General features: G+C 47.7%; 1 protein-coding gene across 4 annotated transcripts in view; it reads left to right on the top strand.

Annotated features, from left to right (window-relative positions):
* Window positions 1-27251, top strand: part of LOC119372691 (stromal membrane-associated protein 1) — a 224849-nt gene that overhangs the window by 178786 nt on the left and 18812 nt on the right. For 2 of the 4 annotated variants that reach the window (XM_037643135.2, XM_037643140.2), the window contains 3 exons: window positions 1935-2011; window positions 19461-19571; window positions 19630-19766. In XM_037643135.2, coding sequence (XP_037499063.1) covers window positions 1935-2011; window positions 19461-19571; window positions 19630-19761 — 320 coding nt within the window. In that variant the 3' untranslated portion in view covers window positions 19762-19766. The remainder of the gene's footprint in view (window positions 1-1934; window positions 2012-19460; window positions 19572-19629; window positions 19767-27251) is intronic. The other 2 variants (XM_037643138.2, XM_037643137.2) reach the window with 2 other exon arrangements.

Here is a 27251-nt window from a genome sequence, read left to right as displayed (position 1 = left end):
TGTTTCTTTAAAGACTTATTGCCGTAAGCAGACCCAAAAAAAAGCAATAGAGACATAGATAATGTATGGGATGGAAAATGACAGCTTAGAAAGAAGTTGTACTCGCAATACAATTATGATTTAGAAAACTCATTGAATAAAAGAAAAAGAGACGTACGCCAAGATACCTTCTGTTAAGTGAATGCTTGTTTTGCTAAATCCAGCATCGGTACCAGTGGTGCTATAGCTGTTCTAATCTTATTTGCATATAAGTCGATCTCATTGCACGTAAGTCAAACTTGCATCAACGAGGCCCTTCAAGTCGCCGATGTGTGAAAGCCAGGAGACACAAAGCAACCCCGTGTCTTGCATTCTTCAGACTTCGCAATGGAGCACAACGCAAGAGAAACTTCGATAACGACAGTACAGCGGTATCAGAATTTGTGCAAAAGACACCGCACGCATTGGGATATGTGGCACAGGACAGTGGCTAAGAGCCAAGTGCCACAACTAAAAAAGAAAAAAAAAAGAAACTGTGAAAACAAAATGCCCTCTGGGCGCAGACGTTTGTGCTTTTGTCTCTCGAGACGACGCGAGCGCCCCCACATGTCTCTGCTCCCTCAATAGGTACGTTCAGAGCTCATCGCCTGCCCTCGCTGGAAAACTCTGGCGAAAAGATGAAATAATGTCACTGTCTTTAGTTTTAGTCTGGTGGCTTAGTGGGGGCAGTATCGGCTTGAGAAGCGGAGTTCAACGAATGTATATTGTTTCGCACCGTGGTGTTGGGATCGCAGTATCTTGTACCTTAAGATACACGATACATTCTTCAATGTATCGGAAATACAGATACTGATACACATCTTGTGAGACGTATCGCGATACAGATACAAGATACCCAAAGAGTATCTAAGATAGTATCGAAGATACAAGTATCTTCGATGCTGCCCAGCACTGGTCCACAGCAGTTGTGGCGAATGATTGAGCACAGTTTTGACTGAGCGTGCACTGGCTGGGAGCATACTTCCGAAGCTTCTGGAGCACGCTGCTGTCAGCCAGCTCTCAGCGGTTTCAGTACCCAAGTTTGTATCCCCCATCGTGATTCAGAACAGTGTTTGGAACATCCGAATTTCGGCGCATTGGACACAGTGGAATTCGGCCGCGGAGTTTCACGAGTTCGTATCGGACCAAAGTTTGTATCAGCGAGGTTTTACTGTACTGGCATGGTTCGAACCATGCCATGTATCGCCATGGTTCGCCATGTATCGCTATGGTTCGAACGAATGATACCCAATTTGACAATTTGTGTTTAAAAAAGGCGTATGACAGAAATTTTGCATTCTAAAAAGATACAGCGCAGGTAATTGCCCTGTGCATGACAATTTTTTTCGAGGCATTTGGAGCCAGCGAAGAAGCACAAGAAACACACACATCTGTGTGTGAAGGGCTTTCAGTGAATTGCCATTGCATGGCCTTGAACTGTTGAGCATTTTTGGGAGCAAGTCACGTGTGTTTTACCTCTCTGTGAGCCAACTCATATAACAGAAGGTGTATCAGCACCGTGCTTGACGCCATTACGTCATTGGGACGCCCGAGCAAGTGCTGTTTCACCTCCTCAATAATTCTTGTTCCATGGGTTTGACTGTGTGTGTCTGCTGTTTATACAGAAAATGCTCTTAGGATTCTTCACAGCCATGATACGTCCTCAACACAGTGGCATGGTGCTCTTTGGACAGATTAGGCCTCTGCTGCAGAAAACACTGTGGCATCATCATAATCACTCTTGCCTTCATCAGCTCTGTTTTGATAATTAGGGTAGTCTTAACAAAACTTTGTAGCCAGAAGCACAGGCCATACACACACAAGACTGCAGTAGTTCACTTTCATTTGTAGAGGGAAGGCAAAGATGAAAGAGTATATGTGTCTCTTATTGACGCAACATTCTGCGTACATTTCAGGAGGTGGCTTTGCAACTCCGAACGTGTTTCTCCAAGGGCTTACATCAGTGCCTGGAGGCAGCATGCGTCTTCCTCAGGTAATGCACTTTATTGCAGTAGCTTGAATAAACCTCGGGGGCTTTAGTATTTAAGCTATATATTGTGCGTGGGCCTAATGTATAAAGGGGTGACTTTTTTTTTTTTACCTGCAAACATTCATGTAGGGTGGTGCAAATAGTAGTCACTATTTAAAGTGAACCGAATTCAAAACTACGCTGCATAGAGGGTGTGGATACGATGCAGCAGGCAGTTGCTTCCAGTGACTAATGCCATGGTGCAGACATGCTCTGCCTCTTTTCTGCTCTAAGAACAAGGAGAGCATTCAGTACCATCCATGCTGCTCAGCTTTGTGACTGCTGTCTCTCATGTGGTGTGCATTTAAAAAAAAAACTGCTTGTAATCCAACCATTTCACTACTGGCACTGGCACAAGTTTCAACTTAATGCCTAGATTTCTCTTTGCAGCAGCAGTGAATTTGGGGATAAATGTGCTTTGTTATATTGAGGTTAAGTACTCTATTATATATTATATTGAATATCATTATGTTGAGCTTTAGCTGTATATTAATTCATAAAGGAAGCATTGTAGGTAATTTCTTATATTCAGTCGAACTGGCACATTGGTCCCGGCAAAGTCACATGTGTTTTGAATAGGTAAAAGCTCTTCTTAATTCAAACCACGAACGTGTGCCATGGTTAATTCAAACAAGATTGACCATCTGCACAGGCTACTTTTTGTGCAGTCCGCGAGCCAACTGCCAAAGATAGATGCATTAGTAGCTGCCACAGCTTCGCGACCCTATAATCATGTGCTTGCTCCGTGTACACTGGAAGACACCATGTTTGTACTTGCTAGGGGAAATCATGCGACCTGGCTTAACATGCTGCTCAGTGACATAGTCTTGTGCACTTGGTTTGTGGTTCCTTTCCTTTCCCCGCTGGTGCACATATGGCCCCCGCTCCTACGTTTGTCACTTCTGCACGCACTGGCCACAATCTTGTCGACGCACAGACCTGCGTAGGTGAAAGTGGCGTCGTCCACAGAAACGTTACCTGTCTATGCTATTCTGTTGGCACCAACAGTTGCAGGCCTGAAAAAACTACATACAGCACGCTTGCACAACCACTGCAATGAAAATAAGACAGTGCAAAAAGATGGCAGGAAGCATGGACAAGGAGTCAACACCAACACAATGGCAACAACCAGAGCCAATCTTGGAGGCCTTATTCTTGCTAACAGCATGGTGTCATAGTGACCATGTTGAAAATAGCAAATATAGATCACGGGGTCTCTGCTTTTGCTGGCAGGAATCTAAAACACGTCATGGGTGACGTGATATTGTACACCTAATCACATTGTCAAGCCAAGCTAAGCATGACCAAAGGTTTGTGAAAAGTCGACATGGCCACTCTCCATGGCCATTCAAGCCAGCTCGGGATGCTGGTTCGTGATGTATCATACCGGAACAGTTGTGATGGAACAGTAGGGTTCCCAATACATTGGATCAAGCAAGAGCCATGCTGTGAGTGACCAGAGAACGAGTTAGCAGCCGGAAAAACGCAGCACCCGGGAATGTTACAGATGCTACATAGCAGAGTTCTCTGCTGCATTGTGCGCTCTAACACGAATCAAAGGGAACCCCACTAGTTCAAACTTCAGTTAATTCGCACAGATTTTCCATCCACTTAGAGTTTGAATTAACAAGGTTCGACTGTATGTTTATATGCGTGGCAGTCAGAAACGTGTGTTGTCTCTAGTGATGACAGTGAGCAGTGGTGGTCCAGCTGCCGTCCACTTCCTGACGCGTGGTTAGTGCCGCAGGGGGCACGGGCACTCAGAGACTGACGTGTACACGCTGCTCGCTCGGACGAAAAATGGAACCCACACTTTATTGGGGCGTGAACATATATGATGCACTGCAGTGACAGGGGGCGCCACGCTCCAGTGGCGGCCTAATCAAAAGGCTGAATTGTGGCAACCTCTACATCTCCCCCCTTGAGAAAGTCTGATTGGAGGATGGAGGACGTCAAACACATCACAATGTCACAAGTTCAAACGGCGCGGCGGAACAACGCGCCGGCCGTAACGGGCTCATGTAACACCATCACTACGGTCCCTGGCTGCAGGGGAATGTTGCAAAGGCTGCCCTTGGGGGACCGCAGGTTCCACACTGTTGGCAGGCTGAGGTTCCTGAAGGGGAACTTGCTGCGGTGGCGATGGTTGCCGTGCAGCTATCGGCAGCGATTCCTCACCGGAGGCAGAAGGCATGAAAAGCACTAGGTGACGGCGGTTGCGCTGTAGAACACCCCCTCGGTCTGTTTCAACCACATAGCTTCTTGGCCTTTGCCTCGGTCTGAGGACCGTAGCTTGCACTTGGTCAGGGCGCACCCACACACGCTGACCCGTTTGGAGAGGTGACAGGTCTCGAGCTTCGTGATGCCTATTGTAGTCATCGGTCTGCTTACGCCTGTAGGCTATATCCTTGGCGACGACATCTTTCCTAGGCGGCCAGTTGGGACGTAGCTGGGAGTTTTGCTTCAGGGCTCTGGTTCTCAGCTGACGTCCTATCAACAGCTGGGCTGGACTGAAGCCATCGACTCCCGGAGTGTCCCGATAACTGAGCAGAGCGAGGTGAGGGTCTTTGGACTTGCGGAACAGGTCCTTCACTGTCCGTACCATCCTCTCTGCCTCTCCGTTTGACTGGGCGTAGTGTTGGCTACTGGTCGCATGGTTGAAGCCATAAGACGCTGCAAATGCCGCAAACTCTTGCGACGAGAACGGTGGGCCATTGTCCGACCTGACGTCTTGCGGGATTCCGTGGTGTGCGAAGATGCTTTTGAGAGCATCGATGACTGCCCGAGCTGTAGTGCTTCTCAGGGTCACCACCTCGGGGAACGTCGAGTAGTAGTCCACCACCAGGAGGAACGTCTGGCCATTGAGGTGGAACAAGTCCATTCCGAGAAATTCCCAGGGACGTCCAGGTAGAGCTGTGGAGACTGGGGGTTCTGCAAGGTTCACATGGGTGGAAACGCACTGTTCACAGTTGGTGACGAGAGAGGCGATGTCTGCTGAGATACCCGACCACCAAACCGACTCCCGAGCTAGGGCTTTGGTCCTGTTGATGCCCTGATGGCCTTCGTGCAACAGCGTCAAGACCACCAGCCGAAGAGATGGGATGACAATCCTGGGGCCTTTCAGCAGGATACTGTCGCAGACAGAGAGCTCGTCCGCCACGGAGACATACTTGGACACGTGCAGAGGTAGCTTGGTCTTTCGTGGCCAACCCTGCTGGCAGAAGGAGATGAGGGCCTTGCACTCTCTATCGGATTCTTGTGCCTGTCGTACATCTTCAGGGCGGAGTGGCAAGACTTGCGACATGCAGCCGACTACTTGTGCTGCGAAGGGTTCCACCGTGTCTACAGGAGTGGATGCCTTGTGGGTGATACGTGACAAGGTATCTGCTGTTGCTAGCAGTTTTCCTGGCACGTGCAACATGCAAAACTGTTACTGCATTGTCTTGAGCCGTAGTCTCTGAATACGAGGCGGCAACATATCCAGTTCCATCTTGCCCAGAAGTGAAACGAGAGGCAGGTGGTCGGTCTCGAAGTCGAAGGTTATGCCACTGACAAACTCGTCGAACCTTTGGATACCCCACGTCGTTGCCAAAGCTTCTTTTTCGGTCTGGCTGTAACGCTGTTCGGTACTCGTCATGGACCTCGAAGCGAATGCGACTGGGCGACGCTCTCCCGAGGGTTGAGTCTGCAGCAGTACTGCGCCGAGTTCGAAAGAGCTTGCATCTGCAGACACTGTCGTGGCATACGACGAGTGGTACTTGGCCATGCACCTGTCTGACGTCAAGAGTTCTTTGATCTTCTTGAATGCTGCCTCTTGCTCATGTTGCCACACCCAGCTCGCAGACTTGTTCAGCAAGGCTCTGATGGGTGCTGTGACGTCCGAGATGTGTGGCAGGAATCTGGCAAGATGATTCACCGTTCCAAGCAGTCGTCTAACGCCGGCGACGTCTGTGGTAGCTTCCATAGCTTTGACCACTTCAACCTTGCTTGGATCCGGCCTAATACCCTTAGCTGAGACGACAACTCCGAGGAAGACCTCAGATACCCCAAAGCGACACTTGTCCTCGTGCAATGTGATGCCTGCTTTTGCAAGGCGAGATAGCACCTGGCTCAGTCTGGCGTCATGCTCCTGGCGGGTGCGTCCAAAAACCAGAATGTGATCTATCATGTTGGCGACCCCTTCTTGGCCCTCCAGGTACGCTTGGGCCGGGACTCCCAGAAGTATATGACCTTCATCACTCCGTTTGGCAGATACTGCTGTTGCCGCCTCCCATTCGGCGTAACATCAGCCCCAGAATACTTCCAGTGTCGGATGTCTCACCTCCTGGAAGGTTTGGCCGGTGTCGTTAACCTCATGGACGACATACTTGTGTTTGGCCGCACCACAGAAGAGCACGACCAACGCCTCCAAGCAGTCCTTGGCTTCCAACAAGCGGTGGTCACCCTCAACGCCGCCAACTGCAGTTTCGGCGTGTCCAGTGTACGATTCCTTGGTGGCAGCGTCAGTGCCAATGGCATTGCTCCTGATCCAGACAAGGTGTTGGCCATTCAGCGCATGCCAGCTTCTCCGGTCGTTCATGGTGTCCAGCATATTTTCTTGGTATGCTGAACCATGTCGGTTTTTTCCTCCCGGGTTTCTCTCAGACGACTGCACCAGTCCGAAGTCTCCTGAACAAGACTGCAGCCTGGACATAGAGACCAGCGCAAGCTTCAGCATTTTACAATCTCATGACCGTGCTGTCCTCGGACATCTGCCTCGCAAGGTACAACCCTGCACTCCTGACGATAGTCTCTGCATATGCCAGTTCCTTCGGGCTGAGTGCAGTGCTTCTTCAAGACAAGCCATCAGGGGAGCGCCGACCAATGGCATACACCTCTCTTGCGCTGACGGAAACAGAACGAAGGTACAGTGAAATCGAAAAAGAGGCACTGGCTGCCACCTGGGCAATTAACCGGTTCCATGAGTTTCTTCGGGGCCTTTGTTTCACTCTGAGACCAACCATAAGCCATTGGTCAAGCTCCTTGGAACCACGGACCTCGACCTCATGCCACGCTGGATCCTGTGCTTTCGCATCTGCCTCCTCCAGCACCGGTTCGACGTCAAGTATGTGCCTGGGAAACAGTTGGCTACCGCAGATGCGCTATCGCGGGACCCATTTGCCCAACTGCCGACGACTTCAGCCGTTGACAAGGTACATTGAGCTGTACGTCCAAGAAGTGCTCCGCGCTATTCCTTCCACGTTTGCGGTCCTCCTTGACGACTTCTGTGCTCATCAGGCTGCGGATTGGCAGTGTGCTTGAGCAGCTCGGCTCATACTGCGAGCAAGGGTGGCCTCTGAAGGAGAGTCTGCCTGTCAGCGTGGCTCAGTTTTGGGCTCATCGTGTCGAACTCTCTATCGGTGACGGCCTTCTCTGCAGGGGCTCCTACTGGTGCCCGCTTCTCTGCAGGAGCACGTACTGTCCCTCATCTACGATGGACACCTCGCAGTGAACTGTTGCCGCTGCATCGCCAGGGGGGCTGTCTGGTGGCCGACCTTGGGAAGTCGGATAAAGACCATGGTTGAAAACTGTCCCAACTGTGCCACCACATGGGTCCAGTAAGCAGAGCCACTGCTTCCTACAGTGACGCCAAACCACCCCTGGGAGTGAGTCGGTTACTACTCCAGGTACTCAGAAGTGCTGTCCCTCCACTCAATGTCTGCAGCGGGGATCTCTGTCATCAAAAGTGTCTTCGCAGGGCATGAAATCCCGGAGACCCTTGTGAGCAACACTGGACCTCAGTTTTTGTCAGCAGAGTTCCACGTCTTCACCCAGAGCTATGGCTTCTACCATGTCACCAGCAGTCCCAGGTGCCCGCATTCCAATGGCGAAGTCAAGCAGAGTGTCAAGGAACTTTTCAAGAAGTCTCCAGACTGGCCCTTGGCCCTCTTGTCATACCGTAACGCACCTGGCGTGATCGGGTACAGCCCTGCTCAGCTGCTCATAGGGCGCAGCCTCAGGACACTCCTTCCACTCCCACTAGCCACATTACTTCCAGGATCCCCTCACGCCGCTGACTTCGTTGGGCATGACACTGCCCAATGACATTGCTGGTGCAAGATTTTGGACCATTGGCATGCTGTGCAGGATTTGCATCCCCTGGGAGAGGGGAGAGAGTCTGGATTCGCGGCGCAGATTGTGCTGACACAGTTCTTAGCCCAGCACAGCGTCCACGCTCCTACGTGGTCCAGACAGATGCAGGTGCTCTCGTCCACAAAAGGGAGACATCTGCAAAGATGCTCCCCTGTTCTGTATCATTATATTATTATCGGCCGTTCTAAGGACCGGCTGACATGGGAGAAAAAGAAGCCGAAGCTGTAAAAGATTAGGACATTTGCGTGTGAGCTCGTCATCGATTTTCTTGTTGGAAAAGGAGGTGATGTTCCTTGGTTTGAGGCGCTATGTGCACAATTGTCTACACCACATGTTTCTGCTAGTTGTATCGAATAGTGGCCAGCTAAGAGCAAGATACATTGAGCTTTGGATGAATTGAACTTCCTGCATAATAAATTTGTCTTCATTTAACTTCATTTTTCAGTGTACTGTTGCATATGATCACTTTGCTGAATGCACCACCACGTTCGACGAGTCGTTTGACGTGCCACTTCCCGCAAGCCACAGCAAAAGTATAATTTTTCTTCGCTTAACATTGGCATAACCAAAAACGAATTTGCACCATATTTCTAGCCTGGCAGTTGCTTCTATTTATGCAAAAACAGAGCATGAATGACTTCAGAATAAACAGATATTTAATTACTATATAATAAGGGTTCATTACTATGACATACATAAAAAATAATATATTTTGATATGATTTTTGTTGCAATAGAATATTGAGTGCCTTGAAATGACGTTGTGTAATTTTGATGCATTTACAGAAAGTTCTTCCTCGGTGGTGCCTGAAAGGGTTAAGAACACGTGCAAGATGAGTTGTGTTTTTTCGCGCGTGTATAAAATAGGTGTGAATGACATGAGAGGGGGCGGGAGGGGGTTTCGACCCCCTCCGCCTAGCCGTGTCCGGGGAAAGGCGATCCTGGGGGTTGAGCCGACGCCGGGTGATTGGACCTTTAAGTCCCCCCGGCATAGGCAACACGCCCCTTTGGCCCCGGCTTCACGTAGACGCCACCCCTGGGCTGACCCACCCAGAGGAAATCAGCAGTCGCCTTTTCCTGTCCATTTCTACCTACAGCTTTGTCTTTCGCTTTTACATTAAATCCCTCCTGTCATCTGCTCTCTTCCATTTACTTCAGATTCTTCCAGGCGGCGAGGGTTAAGCTTGTGCAGTTATCCAACCTCGGATAGGTAGGATAGGATAGGCACAGCTCCTCATAGCTTTGGCACAGTGTGATGACCTCAGCCACAGTGCAAGGGTTTTTGGCGAGCAGCATGGTGAAGGAATCGTCGTCGATGCCTTTCATGACGTTCCGGATCTTGTCAGACTCGGACATGGTCGCGTTGGCTTTCTTGCACAAGTCCAGGATGTCTTCAATGTAACTCGTGAAAGACTTGCCGGACTGTTGGGCTCGTTCACGTAAACTCTATTCAGCTTGCAGCTTACGAACCGCTGGGTGGCCAAACACGTCGACGATGGCGGTCTTGAAAGCGGACCACGTAGCGAAATCGGATGCGTGGTTGTTGTACCATAGGCTTGCGACACCCGCTAGGTAGAAAACCAGGTTGCTTAGTTTGCCTGCCTCGTCCCATTTATTGGGTACGCTGACACGCTCGTAAATCGCGAGCCAGTCCTCGACGTCGGTGCCATCCGCGCCGGTGAAAATAGGAGGGTCACGGATGCAGGGGAGACCGGGACAGGATGTCGGTGCAGGGGGAGGCGTTTGCTGGGCGGCGTCTTGAGTCATGGTAGAGGGCACGGCACAGGATCGAAGCTCCAAGGGCATCGAATGCTGACCATAGTTGTTTGAAGGGCACAGCACCTCCACCAAATTATAAAGATGTTTATTGGCGGACACTCGGCGAAGATGAACGACAACAACAGTCAAGGCGGGGCCGACTCTGCACGAGCTGCGTTCTGTCCGAAGAGGGCAACCCACTAGAAGGGGCCGGAGAGAACGACCCACTTCAGAGTTCCAAAGCTTCGCTACATTGGTTATAGTGGCGATGCATGGCTGGCATCGCCAAGTGTTGTACAACCTCGTAGCGTCCCCTTGTTGGGCTTGGTGGTGGGGGGCCATTATCGCCGCCGAATTTTACAAGTTTCACATGGCGAACGCTCTACCCTCACACCCTGATCGCTCCCTCAAAAGGTGGCGCACTGAAGATGCATCAATTTTTGCTAAACAGAAGCAGGCTTTTCCCAAGTTCCACGTTGTGCACAGTAAACATGAAACCAAAATAGTCCGAACATGTCGCCATTTCTAGTTTCAAAAACCCGGACTGATGCAGTTGTCCCAGGCTATAAGGTTACGAAGATGGGAAGCGGAGATCTTCTTCTTCAAGTCCACGACAAACAAAAGTACGATAAACTAGCACACCTTGTGGCTTTTGGCAGTTTTCCAATCTCTGTGACAGCCCATCGCACAATGTCACTGTGAAAGGCGTAGTGTCCGACGAAGACCTAGTAGAACTGACTGAAACGGGAACTCCTAGATGGATGGAAAGATCAAGACACAATAAATGTCCAGCGCATCACAATCAGGCGAAACACAGAAATCCCGATGAAGCATTTAATACTCACTTTCAGTTTGACTACCCTACCTGAGACTCTAGAAACTGGCTATGTGAAACTTCATGTTAGACCATACATTCCAAACCCACGATGTTGCTTTAAATGCCGACGGTTTGGTCACGCGTCACAGAGCTGCCGAGAGCAGTTTATTTGCCCGAAATGCGAAACAACGGGCCAATCTGCTGAATACTGCACTCACAATGAGACACACTGCACGAACTGGGATGGAGACCACCCTGCTTACTCCAGAGCTTGACCAGCTTGGTGGAAAGAAAAAGAAATAATAACACTAAAAATCAAAGGGAACATAACGTTCCACGAAGCACGACAACGCATTTCACTGTCCTTCGCTTTCAAGGCATCTTTTGCCAAAGTGGTGCGACGGGGTGGCACCACAACGGCCTATTGCAGTTGCCCGGACCTTTCAAAGCTTTGAAAACTTTGAAAAAACATAAAAATCCTGTCCTTGTGTCACTCTACTCCCTTTTATGCACCCTCTACACACTCAAACATGTTCTAGGGTGCTGGGTGCCAGGGCACTGCGAGATCGGGGGAAATGTGTTGGCGGCCTCAGCCCGCGACAACACTGCCGCTAATACATCCATTGCTGTCCCTTCACTAGACCTTACACCCTTCCTAAAGGAAAAGCTCGGGGCTTATTGGCAGCACTCGTGGTACAGGCAAACACAAAAGAAGCTACATGTTATCAAGCCGAATCTTTGAAATTGGCCACCAGTATCCAGGTCACGCCTCACACAAGTAACACTTGTAGTGTGCACATATCCCACAGGAGTACGTCCACTAGCATGGGTTCGGACTTAGCGAGCCACAGGGCCTCGTCTGCCGTCGCCTCGCGTGAACTAGCGCGCCGCTGCACACATACGTTCAAGTGCAAAGGCGCCGAGCGCAGCGCGGCAAGTACACAGTTCTGCTCTCGAGATCCGCAACACTTTATTGCCTGCAGCAACACCACAAAACGCAGTACAACGCCCGCTCTCAAAGGCGGCGGGAGAAGCAAACAGGCTTAACCGCGCCACGGGTGAAAATACAACACAAAGGGTGCCGCTAGCACGTCTCCGCGGGCAAAGGCTCATGGCGACTCGCCACTGAGGGAAACGGTCCCTCGCGACTATGCTGCATACTCTCACAATCAGCGACCACAGGGCCCGATCGTTCGAGTGAGGGCAAACTCCGCTCGCATTGGCTTCAATAGGTACGGTTTCAGTGTAGTATGACTACGCACGAACACACCGCACCACTCCTTGGCCTAGCGTTCGGAAAGAACAACGTAAGGTAAGCGCTCGCCGCTGGCGCAAGGCACCGTTAGCGAACTTCGTCCGAGCGAGCCCAAAAACAGAGGAGCCGACGGACGGGAAGCAAAACACATGCTTACCCTACGAGGTCCAAAGAGAGTCTGACTCCCCCGCCGCGGGAAACGTCTCGCGAGACGCGAGACTCTAGCGCAGCGCCACCATCGAGATCCGGCACCGGGGTGAGGGAGGTTAACGTCACCCCCACTCACCAGCACCGTAGGACGGCAGAGGAGGGGAGCATCATGATCGGACATGAGGATGGCAGAAATAGGCGAAAAACCCGCGCAATGGCGACAGGCAAGCCTCAATCCCCACACACTTACCAGGCTACAAATAGGACGCACCCACAGCACACATGCATACCTTTTGTCTGGTGATGATCCAACTGTGTATAAATGCGGTGAGCCACTCAACGTGCTCCATATTTTAATACAGTAGAACCCCGCTGTTACGTTCCTCACTGCTGCGTTTTCCCGGCTGTTACGTCGTTTTCCGCCGGTCCCGGCATAGCTCCCATAGGATACAATGTATTGGGAACCCCGCTGTTACGTCGTAACTGTCGGACCGTTCCCGTATGATACGTCGCGAAGTGCGCTCGGAGCCGACCGAGTGACTACCAAAGAGAGCGGCCATGGTGCATTTTCACGCAGCTTGGCCTCGTGTGACCGTAATATTAGCCGCATGAGAGGCGCAAGCAACAGAATCTTTCAATTGATGCAAACAAAAGCATGGCCTTCGAGATTCAAATTGCAAAGATGGCGTCTATGACGTAACTGCGCGCGAAAGCAAGGCCTTCGAGATTGGCATTTACTATTGACAAAAGCGTAGCCTTTGAGATTTGCATTGCACAAACATGGCGTGTATGACGTAATTGCTTGCGAAAGCAAGGCCTTCGAGATTAGCATTCACTTCTGCCATCGCGTTGGCGTAGACTCATCATCATCGTTATTTGTCGGAGAACGGGAGGAGTTCGAGCTGGTTGGAGCTCGCATGGTCGTGCGTGCGGTTCGCGGTCGGACTCGCCGCGCTGGTCGTGATTGCGTGTGCTTAGTTCTTTCATGCCTACAGCTGTTGGTGTTAAAAAAATCACATACGTTGATTACATTTCTGTGGATGAGGCCGTCCTTAGCTCCGCGTTTCTATCCATCGACTAGATCGCGGCTGAGCGCGCCAATTTTCGTGCTGCTCGTAAGAATTGAAATAAAATTCTGTACCACTAAATATTTTGCCGTTTTTCCTGTTTTTCGTCTCTTACGTTTCCCGTCTCCTACGTTTATTTCCTACGGTCCCTTCAAAAACGTATCAGCGGGGTTCTACTGTACAATGCAAGGAATTGGTTGCTATTAGAAGAAAACATTTTCCGTTTCCCCACCGACATCAAGTACCATTGCATCCATCAATATTCATAGGTAGGGAACCGCTTTTTAAATATGAATCATTGGTCGCGTTTTTAAGGGATGTAAATAGTTTTCATGTCATGTTTTCAGGCAACCCATAGCACAACCTCTGAGTAGAGGTTGCTGCTGCGGTGGCTACATTAAAATAGCACCTACCTCGCGGCTCTTGGACACAAGGGCTATTGACGAGGCATTCGTGCTGTTTGCACCTCTCTATAGTTTCGTTATCACGACCGCTTGTCATTGATCCTCACTGCACACGTCATGTCACTCTCGTAATTTTAATATCTCTTATGTTCTCTTATGTTTTACCCACCCTAGGGTGCGGAATTTTAGGCCCCTATATAGCCAGGTAACATAATCATAGCTCGCATGATTCATAGCTAACATAATCATAGCTCAAATCATGGACCATTGTTACTCTTTTATCATTCTTCATGGCAATCTTTGGCCAAGCATGGCCCTTGCACCATTAAAACCCACATATCATCATATGGCTTGGAAACAAAAACAGGGTCAAGTGTGCTGTTAATGTGAGCTGGTATGTTAACAGACTGGGTACTTGACAGATTAGTCAAATCCTGTTATAGCGAACCTCAGATTAATTATTTTTTCACAACAACAAATATTTTCAGTGATTCCACTCCTGCGCCAACTGCGCCAAAGTGCGCCAAATTGTATTTACTGCGCCATCCTGATAATATCGACGAAAATTGCGCCAAACTGCGCCAAAGTCTCGGGTTTGGGGGCGTCTATCACCGGCAATCGCACGGCCGGCGGGTCAGAACATGTGCAGCTTGATCTTGGGGCTGCCAAAGTCGCAACCATGGACCAAGAATTATTCCGCTGAATGAATAGCGCTCGCGCGTGCGTCTCGAATAAGCCACGATGCCATGCACGGTGCCGACGAAGCTTCTGTTCTGCAAGTCGGCTCGACAGCAAAACGCGCTCTCCGCAGAGGCTTGTGACGTCTAGGCCTCTCGGTAGCGAGAAAGTGCGACGGCGATTCATCGGGGGACGTCAACTGTTGTAGAAACGCTGCTGATAGCTCGTTTCAAGCGTCGCACGGCACGTAAGGAAAGCAATGTTCAGTAATAACTACGTGTGTGCTGCTAAAATGTCTGTCACTTCTGTTTCCGGACATCGCGGAATGAAATCTGGGATCGCTAGCAGTATATATATGGAACAATATCGAATTTTCCTTGCTTCGCATTTATGGAAGAGCACGCGAACGGTGGAAACGCGTTCACACTTTTCCTCAGATATACAGTAAAATCTCGTTAATTCGACCCCCGTTAATTCGGAATTTCGGTTAATTCGGACGCGGCGTCTGGTCCCATCCAAAATGTGCATTGTTCTATGGCTGAGAACTCTCATTAATTCGGACAGATTCGACCGCGCTTCGGTTAATTCGAACTCCCGACCGAGGTCGGGTCAAGACGGGGAAGCAGCAGCGGATACCGCCACGGCCACGGTTCGGATATAATTCGGATTCGCAGCCGAAATCGACGGCGCATCTGAACAATTTCGAGATCGGATCATGGCCTCCGAGATTTAAAACGAGGTAACGAGATCGGATTATGGCCTCCGAGATTTAAAACGAGGTAACGAGATCGGATTATGGCCTCCGAGATTTAAAACGAGCTTTGCATCTCGGAAGCATATACACAATGAAAGGCAGTGCATCGCTACTGTCATCAGCAACAGGCAACATGGCGACGGTCCGTCCGCGTTATTATAGCACTATAGCGTTATCAACGCGATCAGCCAGCCATGAGTTGTGGATGATAAGAATAGCATAGAATATGGCATAAGGCATCGTTCCGCGATAGCACCCCTGGTGTTCCGCAACGTGCGCGGTGAAGCGTTGTGCAGGCCTGGCGTTCCGGACTTTCCGCACTCCTTTCTACGTACGAGCCGTGCAAAATTTTCAACACTCAGCGCACTCAACAAAATTTCAGCGCTGTTCTTTAAGGCTCTGCCTGACAAGACGATCGTGTTTAAGGGGGACCCGTGCGTTGGCGGGAAACGGAGAAAAGAGCGGGTGACGGTTCTGGCTACGAGCATGACCAGCACAGAGTAGTTGCCGCTGCTGGTGATAGGAAAGGCTGCGAAGCCAAGATGTTTTAAGAACATTAAGCAGCTGCCTGTCGACTACCGCTTTGATAGAAAGGCTTGGATGACCTGGCTGCGTCAGCTAGACCGCCGCTTTGCGGCACAGTGTGCGCGGACCTTCAGGAACTTAGCAAAATTGTGATTTCCTTGCACGTTGCCTCCGCGAAGCAAACCGCGATCACCGACTTCTTTAAGAAATAAAAGTATGGTGGTGGCGGAAACATTTTTCTAGTGTTATAATCGTACTCGCGATAATTCGAACCCTCGGTTAATTCGGACATTCTCTCTGGTCCCGTGAAGTCCGAATTAACGGGGTTTTACTGTACTTTATCCATGGATCTTCATTCGGAAGAGCTTTTTCGTAATTGCTTATACCAGCACGTCCGAGTTTAATCACTCTGCGCTAAATACCCCCTAAAAGGCCCTGCCCTTTCGAGCTCACGTGCTAGGGTTCCAATTCGAATTTTTTGCTTGCTTTTTCAAAATGTCATCTCATTATTAAAAGCATATATCCTGGTCGGAGCAGCCGCCCATACGCAGCTGTCAGTAGAGGGCCTGTCACTGACGGCCCACAGTAAAGCGGCTACCCCATGTTACACGTCCGCCCCTCGCTTTCGGGGGTCAATAGCTGACGGGTAAAAAAACTCACTTTCGCTTAAGGGCGAAGCAATGAATGCGATACCAACAAATTGTATTGTTAAACGAAATAAGGCTAGCAGCTAACTCTTTTGGATTCAATCTCGCGTAACTCAACAAAACACTGGTTTAAGGGAATATGGCCGCTCCAGGAACCGAAGCGTTTTCTTGCTCTGAGTTCTCTAAACACGAAGTAAGCGTTGAGAGCACAGCAAGTTTACGAGCAGTCTCCTGATGCCTCGAGATGGCGCGCGCGCAATCGACTGCGCCCTTCGAACGATGCGGTCCCCTCCCCCCCTTCCCCTCCCCCCTTCCCACCCCCGCGCTCCCCTGGCGTCCTTTCATGCTCCTTACGAAAGACGGGCAGGGCGTTTCCTCTCTGTTTGATGAGCAATCGACGGCAGGCCCACACGCGGGAAGATGTTATCTCATGCGCTGTCCGTGCGACGGAGAGAGACGGCCGGCTAGCTTAATCTCCGCTTCAGCCGCGTTCGCCGCCAGCGCTCGCGAGCTTGTACCCGCGGCTAGAATGCGCGTGGTGGTGTTATTAATTTGGTCTTTATACAGAAAATTACGGCAATGGCGACGGCAAAAATCCGCAAAGAGCATCCATATAATTGTTATCACAATAAACATTTTAAAAAAGTTGAGGAGCCATTTCACTCTGTGAAGTGGATGATAGCGAAGCTGTTTCGCGCATGGCAAGGAGGTGACATGGTGGAGGACAGTTCGGTATGTAAGGCCAGGTTGTTAACGTTCACTACGCAATATTAATGCGAAAGCATCAGATGCTTTATCAAACACGAAAATTGACCGTCGGCGGCGTCAATCGATTGATGCAAAAAATAATCATGTGATGGCGTCATCATCACGTCATAGATCGTCAAAACTTGTGACGTCATCATGGCGTCATATATCGTGATGTGACGTGATGGCGCCATCACGACATTGTCGCTTTACACTGCTTCCGTAATCGGTGCGCCGATCATGGAGCTAGCGCAAAACCAGGTGAGGTGCAGATAGCTTGCAGAGAAGGAGGGGGAGGATCAACCCGTCGATCGAGAAGAAAAAGAACCTGGCTTTCGCCTTGGAGTTTTCTTAGGGGAATGCATTAGGGACAGTGTGGCTCTTTGGCATTGAGGCACTGCTGTACGTCACGGCGTTTATCTACAATGTCTGCTGATAACCACATAGATGTATTTAGAGTGTTATTTCATAAAGTGCAATTTTATTGATATGGTATTCTGTTTATTTGCTAGTGTCGAAAATAATCGCCGAAGAGGTTAATTCAGAACACTCAACTGCATGAGACCTTACTTTTTCATTAGCGAGTGAAGTATGGAGTTCTCCTGAGATGATTTTTCCCATAAGATTTGCAATGAATCTAAATATTTCTAGCCTTCATAAGAGCCCCATAGTAATATTCCGGTGCTTGAATGTTATTGCAATATGCTTCTGTAGTGCATTCCAGGATGTAAAATTCGCTGCTCCAGAGTGCTCCCAGATGCAAAATTATCTGTGCCAAAGTGCTCCAAGATGAAAATTTTGCTGCTCCAGAGTGCTCCAAAACGGAAATTTTGCTGCTCCAAAAATTGCTCCAAATCAGAAGTCCTCGGTAGCATCACTGTATTTTGAAAATCCCCTTCCAAATGTCTATTGGTTTAATGCAAAAATATTTCACTACAACGCATTTCAGAACACCGAATGTTACAGAATAACTTATCAAATTTTATTGCCCTTGTGTCTTAACAACACTTGGATATAACAAATTGCAAACTTAAAATGTCGGTCACGGAGGCGGGGTAAACAATGCCTAGCTTCGTACGTGCTACTATCATCACCATCAAAATGCCGGCTTATTTCTTTATGCGCTGCCCTACTCTAAATGCACAATAGCCCTGTAGCGTACTCGCCCCAAGGAGGAGCGAAAAGTAAAGTCCTACACTCCTTGAAGTCTGGGCAAGAACTACCTTTATTTTCCATGAAAAACAGGCTTCGAAAACGCCAACACAAAGGGGGCGTGGCTGCTTATCTCTCGCGGCACGCCGGTGATAACGTAAGGCATGTTGGCCGCGTATGCGCCGTGCGCCGCTGCATACGAATTGGTATGCGCACACAAATAAAAATTATCGCGGTCAACGGCATCAACTCCCGCTACAGCCCTATTGCCATCGCCTGTACTTCTTTTCGTCGTCAGCTTTCACCTTGCGGCCTCTTTACCTTCATTTTGTTGACCAGCTACGTCTTTTAGCTTGTCGCAAGTAGCAGCAATCACCAGAGGTGTCTCATTCAACAAGACATTGAATAATGAGGCGCAAGCGACCTATGGGAATAAGTCGCAGAAAGATTTGCCATGGATGCTTCAGAAACGTTGGAATATTACATACAGTGCGATCACTAAGTATAGACGTTGGATGAACGAACGAACCATGAGATCAACACAGTTTGTCGTGAGCAAGGACACAGTGATGAGGACAAGAGTAATGGCGATGAAACAGCACGTGCGAACTGATGCAAAGAATTGGTATCTGATTCCAACGGTTTGAAGTGCATAAAAAATATGCACTCATTGAACAGTTCATCTTGCAGCAGTTGAGCTGCACCCATGCACCACAAAGATAGGTCTTCTTCAAGTAAACGTGCACTCATTGCAGGCTACATAGTGTTTTTTGCCACCCTTATTAGAGATAACATGTTTGCGGATGTGTATGCAGAAAAAATAGGAGACTCCTTTTTTTGCATTAGCGCTAGCTGTTGGGCCAGTTGGTGCATTATGAACTTGAAAATGGGGTACCAGCAAAAACACTGAAAACACGTACACAAGAAGAAGGCGTTACACACGTTCGTCCAGCGTTCGTCCGTTTTTAACGCCTTCTTGTGTACGTGTTTTCAGTGTTTTCGCTGGTACCCCATTTCCAAGTCCTTTTTTTGCACTTAAGATTTCTAGCCTGAATTATCAATTTTTTTCACTGCAACAGTATTTAAAAATAAGTTTTTAGCGGTCCCTTTAGATTCATTGTATTGAGATTTGACTGTATTGTGTTAACAGACTAACTTATGTTAGCATACTTAAGTGACAATACTCATCAAATTAGAGAAGCAAATTTGCTGTTGTTCTCAAGGGGGTTGAGGAACTGCTATCATAAACAAAGCACCATGCTTGGCAGGGAAAGGCGGCATGTGTCCCAGCATAATTACCAGACTTTGGCAGTGATAAACATTTGCAGCAGCAGCAGCAGTCGCACCTGGCAGCAAGCAGCAGTGACACGGGTGAGGGACAGCCATTCCACAGCAACCCATTCCTGAGTCCAGTGGCACAGCCAGCCAACATACCCCAGGTGTGTGTTTTGTGCCTTTCAGTTTTTAGCAGCTTTTATATTGGTCATGTGTGTGCAGCTGCAACAGCAGATGGCTGGTCTGCAGCTCAGTTCCAGCAATGCCTGGGGGGGGCACCCAGCTGCTGTGGGGCCATGGTCCAGCAACCCAGCCCACCAGGGACACACGCTCTCCACCAACCTGTGGCACTGAGGAAGGTACTATTGCTTTCACATGGGAAACACTACATTTAAACAAAGTCTAGTATGATGTTGCCTGGATTGCCATATGCACAGGGTGGCATGTCGTAGGTGTTCCTTCCCAGTGCCAGCATCACAAGTTCCAGATTAGTAAAGGTAACCACAAAGGTAACCACTTACTCTTTGCTTGACAGCAGAGTAAAAGAGACCCCGAACTCTCTGCTACTCAGATAGAGTTCCCAATACACGGAACTCCCGTCCCGACGTAGCGTGAACAGGTTCGGGAACTCCCTCCCGAGCAGACAGAGTACAAACTAGCGCGAGCTTCTGGCCGACGCCGCACACCGATATATAACTGACTCTCAAGCATAATCCTCCGACCGTAGACGTCACAGATGTCACTTTAATGTGCAAGTTAATAGGATAGCTTTCAGTAATAACAAAAGAAAGTGTTTCTGATCTTCAGCCTTTGGTTTCTGAAACGCCAACAGAGGCAGCTTCGAAGTCTCGAACATTGGGAACTTCTGACGCATCGCCAACTTAGTTTATGACACAAACGAATTGCCACTGAAATAAGGTAGACACTGAAGCATTATTGCAATAAAAAAGAAAGAGCCGTGAAAAAAAAAAATGTTTCGCAGGAGGATTCGAACCTGCCGCCCTCAGATTCTGAGCCGAAGTCTCTACCACTACGCCACGCTGCAACACATTAGCCTTGCCGTAAAAAGACTAGTCAAGACAAAGCTCACCGCTCGGCTTCAACTTTACGGGTCGCATACTGAAGATAGACACGAGCTTTCTTTCCAAGTAAAATTCGCTTCTTCATAACACACAAACAGCTGCCTACCACGAATGACATTGAATAAAGTGTATTTTCTCGCGCAATCGACGATACACCAGTACAGCAGCCGTGTCAATGGACATAAGCGATCGCCAAACACCAAATTGAGCGTGCAAAAAAGTATGCTATCATGTTAGTCCAACAAGGCGTACTAATTAACAAGTGTGTGTCAGCGAAGTGCCGGCGAGTGCGCCCGGCAGCTTTCGGTGGCTGCCGGGGTGCGTTTGCCGAAGACGCGTCATAACGATGCCCAACACTTCTTGTACGGACACCGTACGCAAGAAAAAATGGTTCATTCAGGTTAACCGATACTAAAGCAATACTGTACACTCATTCTTACATGTCGGAATTGCGGATCCTTAAACCCAGAAGCGCCGACAGCATGTACACACGGACTCGGCAGGTGCGCTAGGCCTACCTTCGCTGGGAGTCGTACGGGTCGTATTGAGTGCGACCGATCTCGGTGCAGAGGGCTGGCGAAGGTTGAAGAATACGCATTTTAGCGTCGAAAGCTTTTCACTGTTACATCAAAGTGTAACCAAGGTAAGCGAAAGTGCGAGAATCGTCAGAGATGCGTTTGCATTGTGGTTACGTTGACCGGCGTTGCTTTTCTGGCGTACATGCCGCGCCTGCCGTGGCACTGCATGTCCGATCTGACGCCAGATCGTAACGTCGTAAAATATTCATCAGCCAGCCCTGGTAAAAGATCGTCGCAAGTGTATTTGTAAACGCGCGGCTACAACTCTCAGAATTGGGCATGAGCTGCTGTACTGCATTGAGCCGATATGATAGAGTCCAAGGTGATATCTGGAATTTACTAATGGAAACAGTGTTGAATATTATGCTGTTTCATAGTAAAAGGTCGATGTGCCAACAGTATCCCAATAGATCATTAGATACTTACATGTGTGCCGTCTATAGTGGCTGTTTAAATACGCACGGCGGAGCTGCTGCCACAGGCACTGGAAGGGGGGCAAAACATCATGAATATATATACCAGTTACCGGGTGTATGGTTGTGTGCAGCTCCAGTAGTGCATATGTTCAGTGTTGTTATGTTGTGTATGAATGAGTGTGCGGATGTGAGTTCTGTGTATGGATGAGGTAAGCTTCAGGCATCCAGCAAGGTTCACTGTTACATTGTAGAAAACGCACAACGGTTTTCTTTTTTCCTTTTTTTTTTAGACGTTAGTCCTAGCAGCAAGAGTGATTCTACTCTTGGAGGGAGTTCATGCACTCTAGCCTAACCAGCATTGTAAAACTCTGCGAGGGAGTAGCGTAATTCCATCCGAGAGTGTATGTACTCTATTTTAAAAGTGTGACTTTACTCTGCCGAGGGAGCTTGTTTACTCTGGTTACACCAGAGTACCAGAACTCTGTCGAGAGAGTGTGCCTACTCTGTGCAGCAGAGAGTTCCCAGCACTCCTGAAAAGGGAGTGAAATACGGGACAAGCGTTTACTCTCACAAAGAGAGTTGCTAGCACTCTCTTGCCGCTGTGAGTGTTGGACATAATTAGCAGGATAATTCTGCTGACTACACTGATCTGCATGTTGCGCAGATGTACGGTGGACGGCAAAACAGTGCATAGTGACGCCAACTTTTTCTACTTGTGGAAATGGACAATGTTTTTGTATGTGATGATCAATATGAGGTTAAAGAGAGCATCGAGCTTTTATTAAGATAAGCAAGGATCATAAAAAAGCCTGGAAAGATGAAAAAGAAATGTTTTTCTTTTGGCACTGTGAAAGCGAGAAAGAAACATAATTTCTGAATACACTCAAACCTCGATATAACGAATTATCGGTTATAACGAAGTAAATTAAGAATAGTCTTGTAATAGATACAGTGTTACAAATGAACATTTATATCGAATTTTTGGATATAACAAAGTTATTTTCGTGGCAGATGTGACTGTTGTAATGAGGTTTGAGTGTATATCAATGCATACTTGTCGTATGTCTGCTGTGCAGCAGTGACAATACAGGGATGCAGAAAGCATAATAAGTTTAGGGTGTCTTCAGTGGACTGACATGGCATATTTGGCCAGGAATTGTCTTAATAATAGTGATATGCTACATTTCTTGCTGGTTACCTGGAACAAGAAACTGCAATAAAACGGAAACTTGGGCCAGTTGGTTGTACTTCATATTTACCGGCAGCGCAACCACACACACGGACAGAGAAAAAAAGCGAAACGGAAACACAGCACTGACACTCACAACTAAACTTTTTATTGCAGAAACAACACTTTACATTCCCCGCGTGCCAGGGGCGTAGGCAGAAATTTTTTTCGGGGGGGGGGGGGCACCTCCTTGATCTGTAGTGGGGACGAGCAGGCAGATGTGGTCGAGTGTCATTTTCTGCTCTGTATGCTATGGCAAAAAAAAATTTCGGGGGGGGGGCACGGGCCCGGCTGTGCCCTAACGTGGCTACGCCCCTGCCGCGTGCACAAACTGAGAGAACGCATAGAGCTTGCGTACGGCTAAAAGCAATAAGCGAGGCGAGCCCAACAGCAATATACATCAAAGTTACTCGTGCTGGTCTAAAAATTCAAACTCACAGTCATATAACGTCACCGATGGTTCGCTGATACTAGACCCCCGGGTGTCTACCAACCGGGAAAACCGGGAATTCTCAGCGATTTTGGATAGTCTGGAAATACTCAGGGAAAATTCAGGGAAATTGTGCTCCCATCATGGAAAATCCACGGTAATTTTATTGAAAGGGAATGAAAGTCGCGGTAACGATGGCTCGAGATTTTGTGGATGCTTTTTTCAAATCGAATGGCTGCTGCGGGGAATGGGCGCACCTTGATACTCTCCTCGCCTTCGGAGTGGTGGAGTGGAAGAGAATCCGGCTAATGCGTGGCATGCGGGAACCATGAACCACGGCACATCGTATCGCGCAATGTTGTCAGGGGGGGGGGTGTTTGTTGATTCACGCTGTTTGTGATAATAAGGGTGGGTTGTGGTGACGTGCATTCTTGTGATGCATATATAAGAATGTTCTTTCCGAAATAAAATTTTCAGTTGCTAGTAAGCACTCCGTCCTGTGTCCTTTCTAAGTCTTCGTGCATATTGTGCTTTTTTCATCGTAAAATTTCTATTTGTTGCTATCAGATTCACTATTTTGCTCTCGCGGTGAAACTGTGACTTTTTTTTTCAAGCGTGCGATGGTTTTCGATGTTGCACATTCGTGGAAAGCAAATTGTTCAGCTGGGCAACATGATAGTAAAGTCATCGCACTGCTCTGGGCAACGTGCGAGGATTTGACAACAAGTCGCAGCAGCAGAATAAGCGCAATACCACAGTGCATTAAATCTACATTTGTTCCGTCTTTACACAAGACACTCTGGCAAGGCATCTAATTATGGTTGGTGCACTTCAAAATTGAACTTTTTTCCACGCAATAAAAAGAGCTTTTTCATGTTGCCGTATTAGTCTAGCATTCTTGTGGCATTTTCAGTTTATATTAATCCCTCGGTAACTATGCCTTGCATGAAAGGCCAAATTTCAGTTTAACGAAGATTCGATATAACAGTGTAAATTGCAGCTTTTACCAGCTTCGCTATATTGAGGTTTAACTGTTCTCTACTATTCAAATGGGATTAAGTCATCTTTTTTTTTTAATGTGCGTACTAGAGAGTGACATCATCGAGCGACATGCTGTCTACGCATCTTGACATAAAACAGAGTTCTGTTTCACTCAGGGAATTTTAGCAAGAACACTCCGGGAATACCTGGCAAACTCTGGGAATTTAAAAATGTCAACTCGGTAGACACCCTGGACCCCCCTTGTTTCCTAATGTAATATGCCTCATTTAACTCCCTAACAAACTGGTTTTTATGTTTCTTTAAAATGTTAACCTCACTGAATATCTGTTCACACCCGCACCAAGTTGCTACGATGGGTGAAGGGTGGGAAGCCATCAGGGGATTTAGACGGCCGTAACAAGGAAGGGAAAACGGTCACAATCCCTTATGTTCATTGTTTTTCACATGGTGTGAAGAAGGTAGGGGCTAGATACGGCGTAAATGTTGCCTTGTCCGCCCCCAATAAGCTGGTTAGTGTGTGTAAGAAAATTCAGGATAAAATAAGCGGAAAAGAGGATGATAACATTTGTAAAGTCAGGCACAGAAAGCAGCATGTGCCATGTAATATGGGTGTGGTTTATTCAATTCATTTGACATGCGGGGCGCGTTTCATCAGACAAACGGGCAGACTTGTCAACATTAGGTTAAAAGAACACGAGAATTCCTTGAACACAAAAGGGTATGCTCATTTGGCTTCTCATGTGGACAGGTGCGGGTGTGAACCGATATTCACTGAGGTTAACATTTTAAGGAAACATAAGAGCCAGTTTGTTAGAGAGTTAAATGAAGCATATTACATTAGGAAACAAGGGGGGTCTTGTATCAGCGAACCATCGGTGATGTTATATGAATGTGAGTTTGAATTTTTAGACCAGCACATGTAAATTTGATGTATTTTGAACGAAGAAACAGCGCTAGAACAAGGACGAAGACGAGATGAGACAAACACGGCGCTGACTAACAACCATATTTTATTGCATTTGCACGTCAATATGTACAGGAGAAACACAATCATTATATACATCGGGGAACAAAATACCATTGTAACATTGCGAAATCAGCGTTTTGAAAGGTACAACATTTCATTTTTGCGAAGCGATAGTGACGCTGCGCTGACACAACATTCTCCACTTACCTGGATGCAAAAAGCCTCAAAGATCTCACGTTGGCGTTGCTCTGCATACGTGCCTAGTACTTCACAATGTTTAAAAACTGGTTCGCAATCACATTTCCTACAGTGATCTACTAGATGACTGCTGACTGACCCTTTTAGCGAGTATGCATGTTCATGTAACCTCTCATTGATACATCGGCCGGTTTGGCCGATGTAGCGCCGTCCGCAAGTGAGGGGGATCCTATAAACAACGTTCCCTCGGCATCCAACAAATTGTTGCGCGTGTTTCTCTTTGCAGAGTTCGTACTTGTTCACCATTAATCCTATTGCAGAGGCTGAATAGCTTATGACGGCCGCTGAAGACTATCTAAACTCCAGATTTTTGTGCCGCTTTCTTAAGGTTGTGCGACACTTTATGAATGTATGGTATCACCTCAGTACTTCTATGGAGGTCTTCTTCTTTCTTTTCATTTCTTGGTGATATTAATGTTCCAATCATTTGCTCAGCAACATTAGAAAAAGCATGGTCAAAGGAAAACCTGCTTAGAAAACCGCTGTCAGAAGGGTGTGGTCTACGAGTTCCCCTTGTCGTGTGGTAGAAGTTACGTAGGCCAGACCGAAAAATGCCTGAATGACAGGCCAAGACAGCATAATAATAACGTCAGAAATGGCAGAGAGGGCCACCTCGCGATACACTGGCGAGATTGTCATTGCGTTCCTGACTTTAGCGCCTGCGCGGTAGTCGGCCGATATCCCGATAAATCATTACGACTAATTATTGAGGCTAACAAAATAATCGAATCAGGTGATCTATGCGTCAGTGTTGCCTCCATTTCATTATCGCCAAAAGAGTTATGCTACTTGAATACGACTGCGCATTGAGGCACGATGACGGCGCGCTTGATGTATAAATATGGTCTATGCTCTTTCGAAATAAATCTTTGTTGGAAGTGGCGCTCCGTGTGTGTGTGTGTTCCTTATCTTCGTCAGTGTCTTATTCGCGCCTTAAACCTCAAATATGTTAAACCAACAAGCCCAGTCTGCCATTCTTACATCGTAAAGTACAATTTTATTGATACAGTTTTCTCTTTATTTGCTAGTGTCGAACATAATTGCTACAGAGGTTATTCCAGAACAATCAACTGCATGATGCCCTTATTTTTGCATTATCGAGTGAAACTTAAAATGCTCCCGAGATGATTTTCTCCATGAGATTTGCAATGAATCGAAATATTTCTAGCTCTTCATAAGAGCCCTATAATAATTATTCAGGTGCTTGACTGTTAATGCAATTTGCTTCTTTAGTGCACTCCAGGATGTAAAATTAGCTACTCCAGAGTGCTCCAAAATGGAAATTTTTGCTGCTGCAAAGTGCTCTAAAATGGAAGTTTTGCTGCTCCAAAAGTTTCTCCAAATCAGAAGTCCTCGGTAGCATCACTCATAAGAGCATACTTGTGCTTTAGCATGTTTCCATTCTCACTTTCATCTTAAAAGGCAACGAGATCATAGAGGTACATGTTGCAACACGAATCTATATCAAAACCGCATACATCCATTTCTGTTCTTTGAGAGAGGCCATAAAAAGATTGTTCCTCATTATAATAGTTTAATAGTGTGGGTATTGCATAGTGAAGTATTTGATTTTGGTGGTTTGAATGTGCTGTTGGTACTAACCAATCCTCGAAAGTGTCTGGTACGATAACTTCGAGCTTTTCTATGAAGTTGGGGGAGATTACATAGGTTGGTAATTTTTCTACAGATTTCTTGTTTGTATACAGGACTCAAACGGTATCTGTACTGGTTATGGGCGGGGATGAAGCCAGAATTTATAAAGAAAGTCATTGTCGATGTTGCATAGGAAGCCTTGTATACGTGGCAGAGATATTTTTTTTTTTTTGTAACAAAAAATACATTCGAGATTGGTGTGCATGATTGGCTTACAATAATTTCAAGGT

This window comes from Rhipicephalus sanguineus, chromosome 10 (genome assembly GCF_013339695.2).
Source record: "Rhipicephalus sanguineus isolate Rsan-2018 chromosome 10, BIME_Rsan_1.4, whole genome shotgun sequence".
Lineage (NCBI taxonomy): Eukaryota > Metazoa > Arthropoda > Arachnida > Ixodida > Ixodidae > Rhipicephalus > Rhipicephalus sanguineus.
Note: the sequence above shows the minus strand (reverse complement) of the source record. Positions and strands in the feature narration are given on the sequence as shown.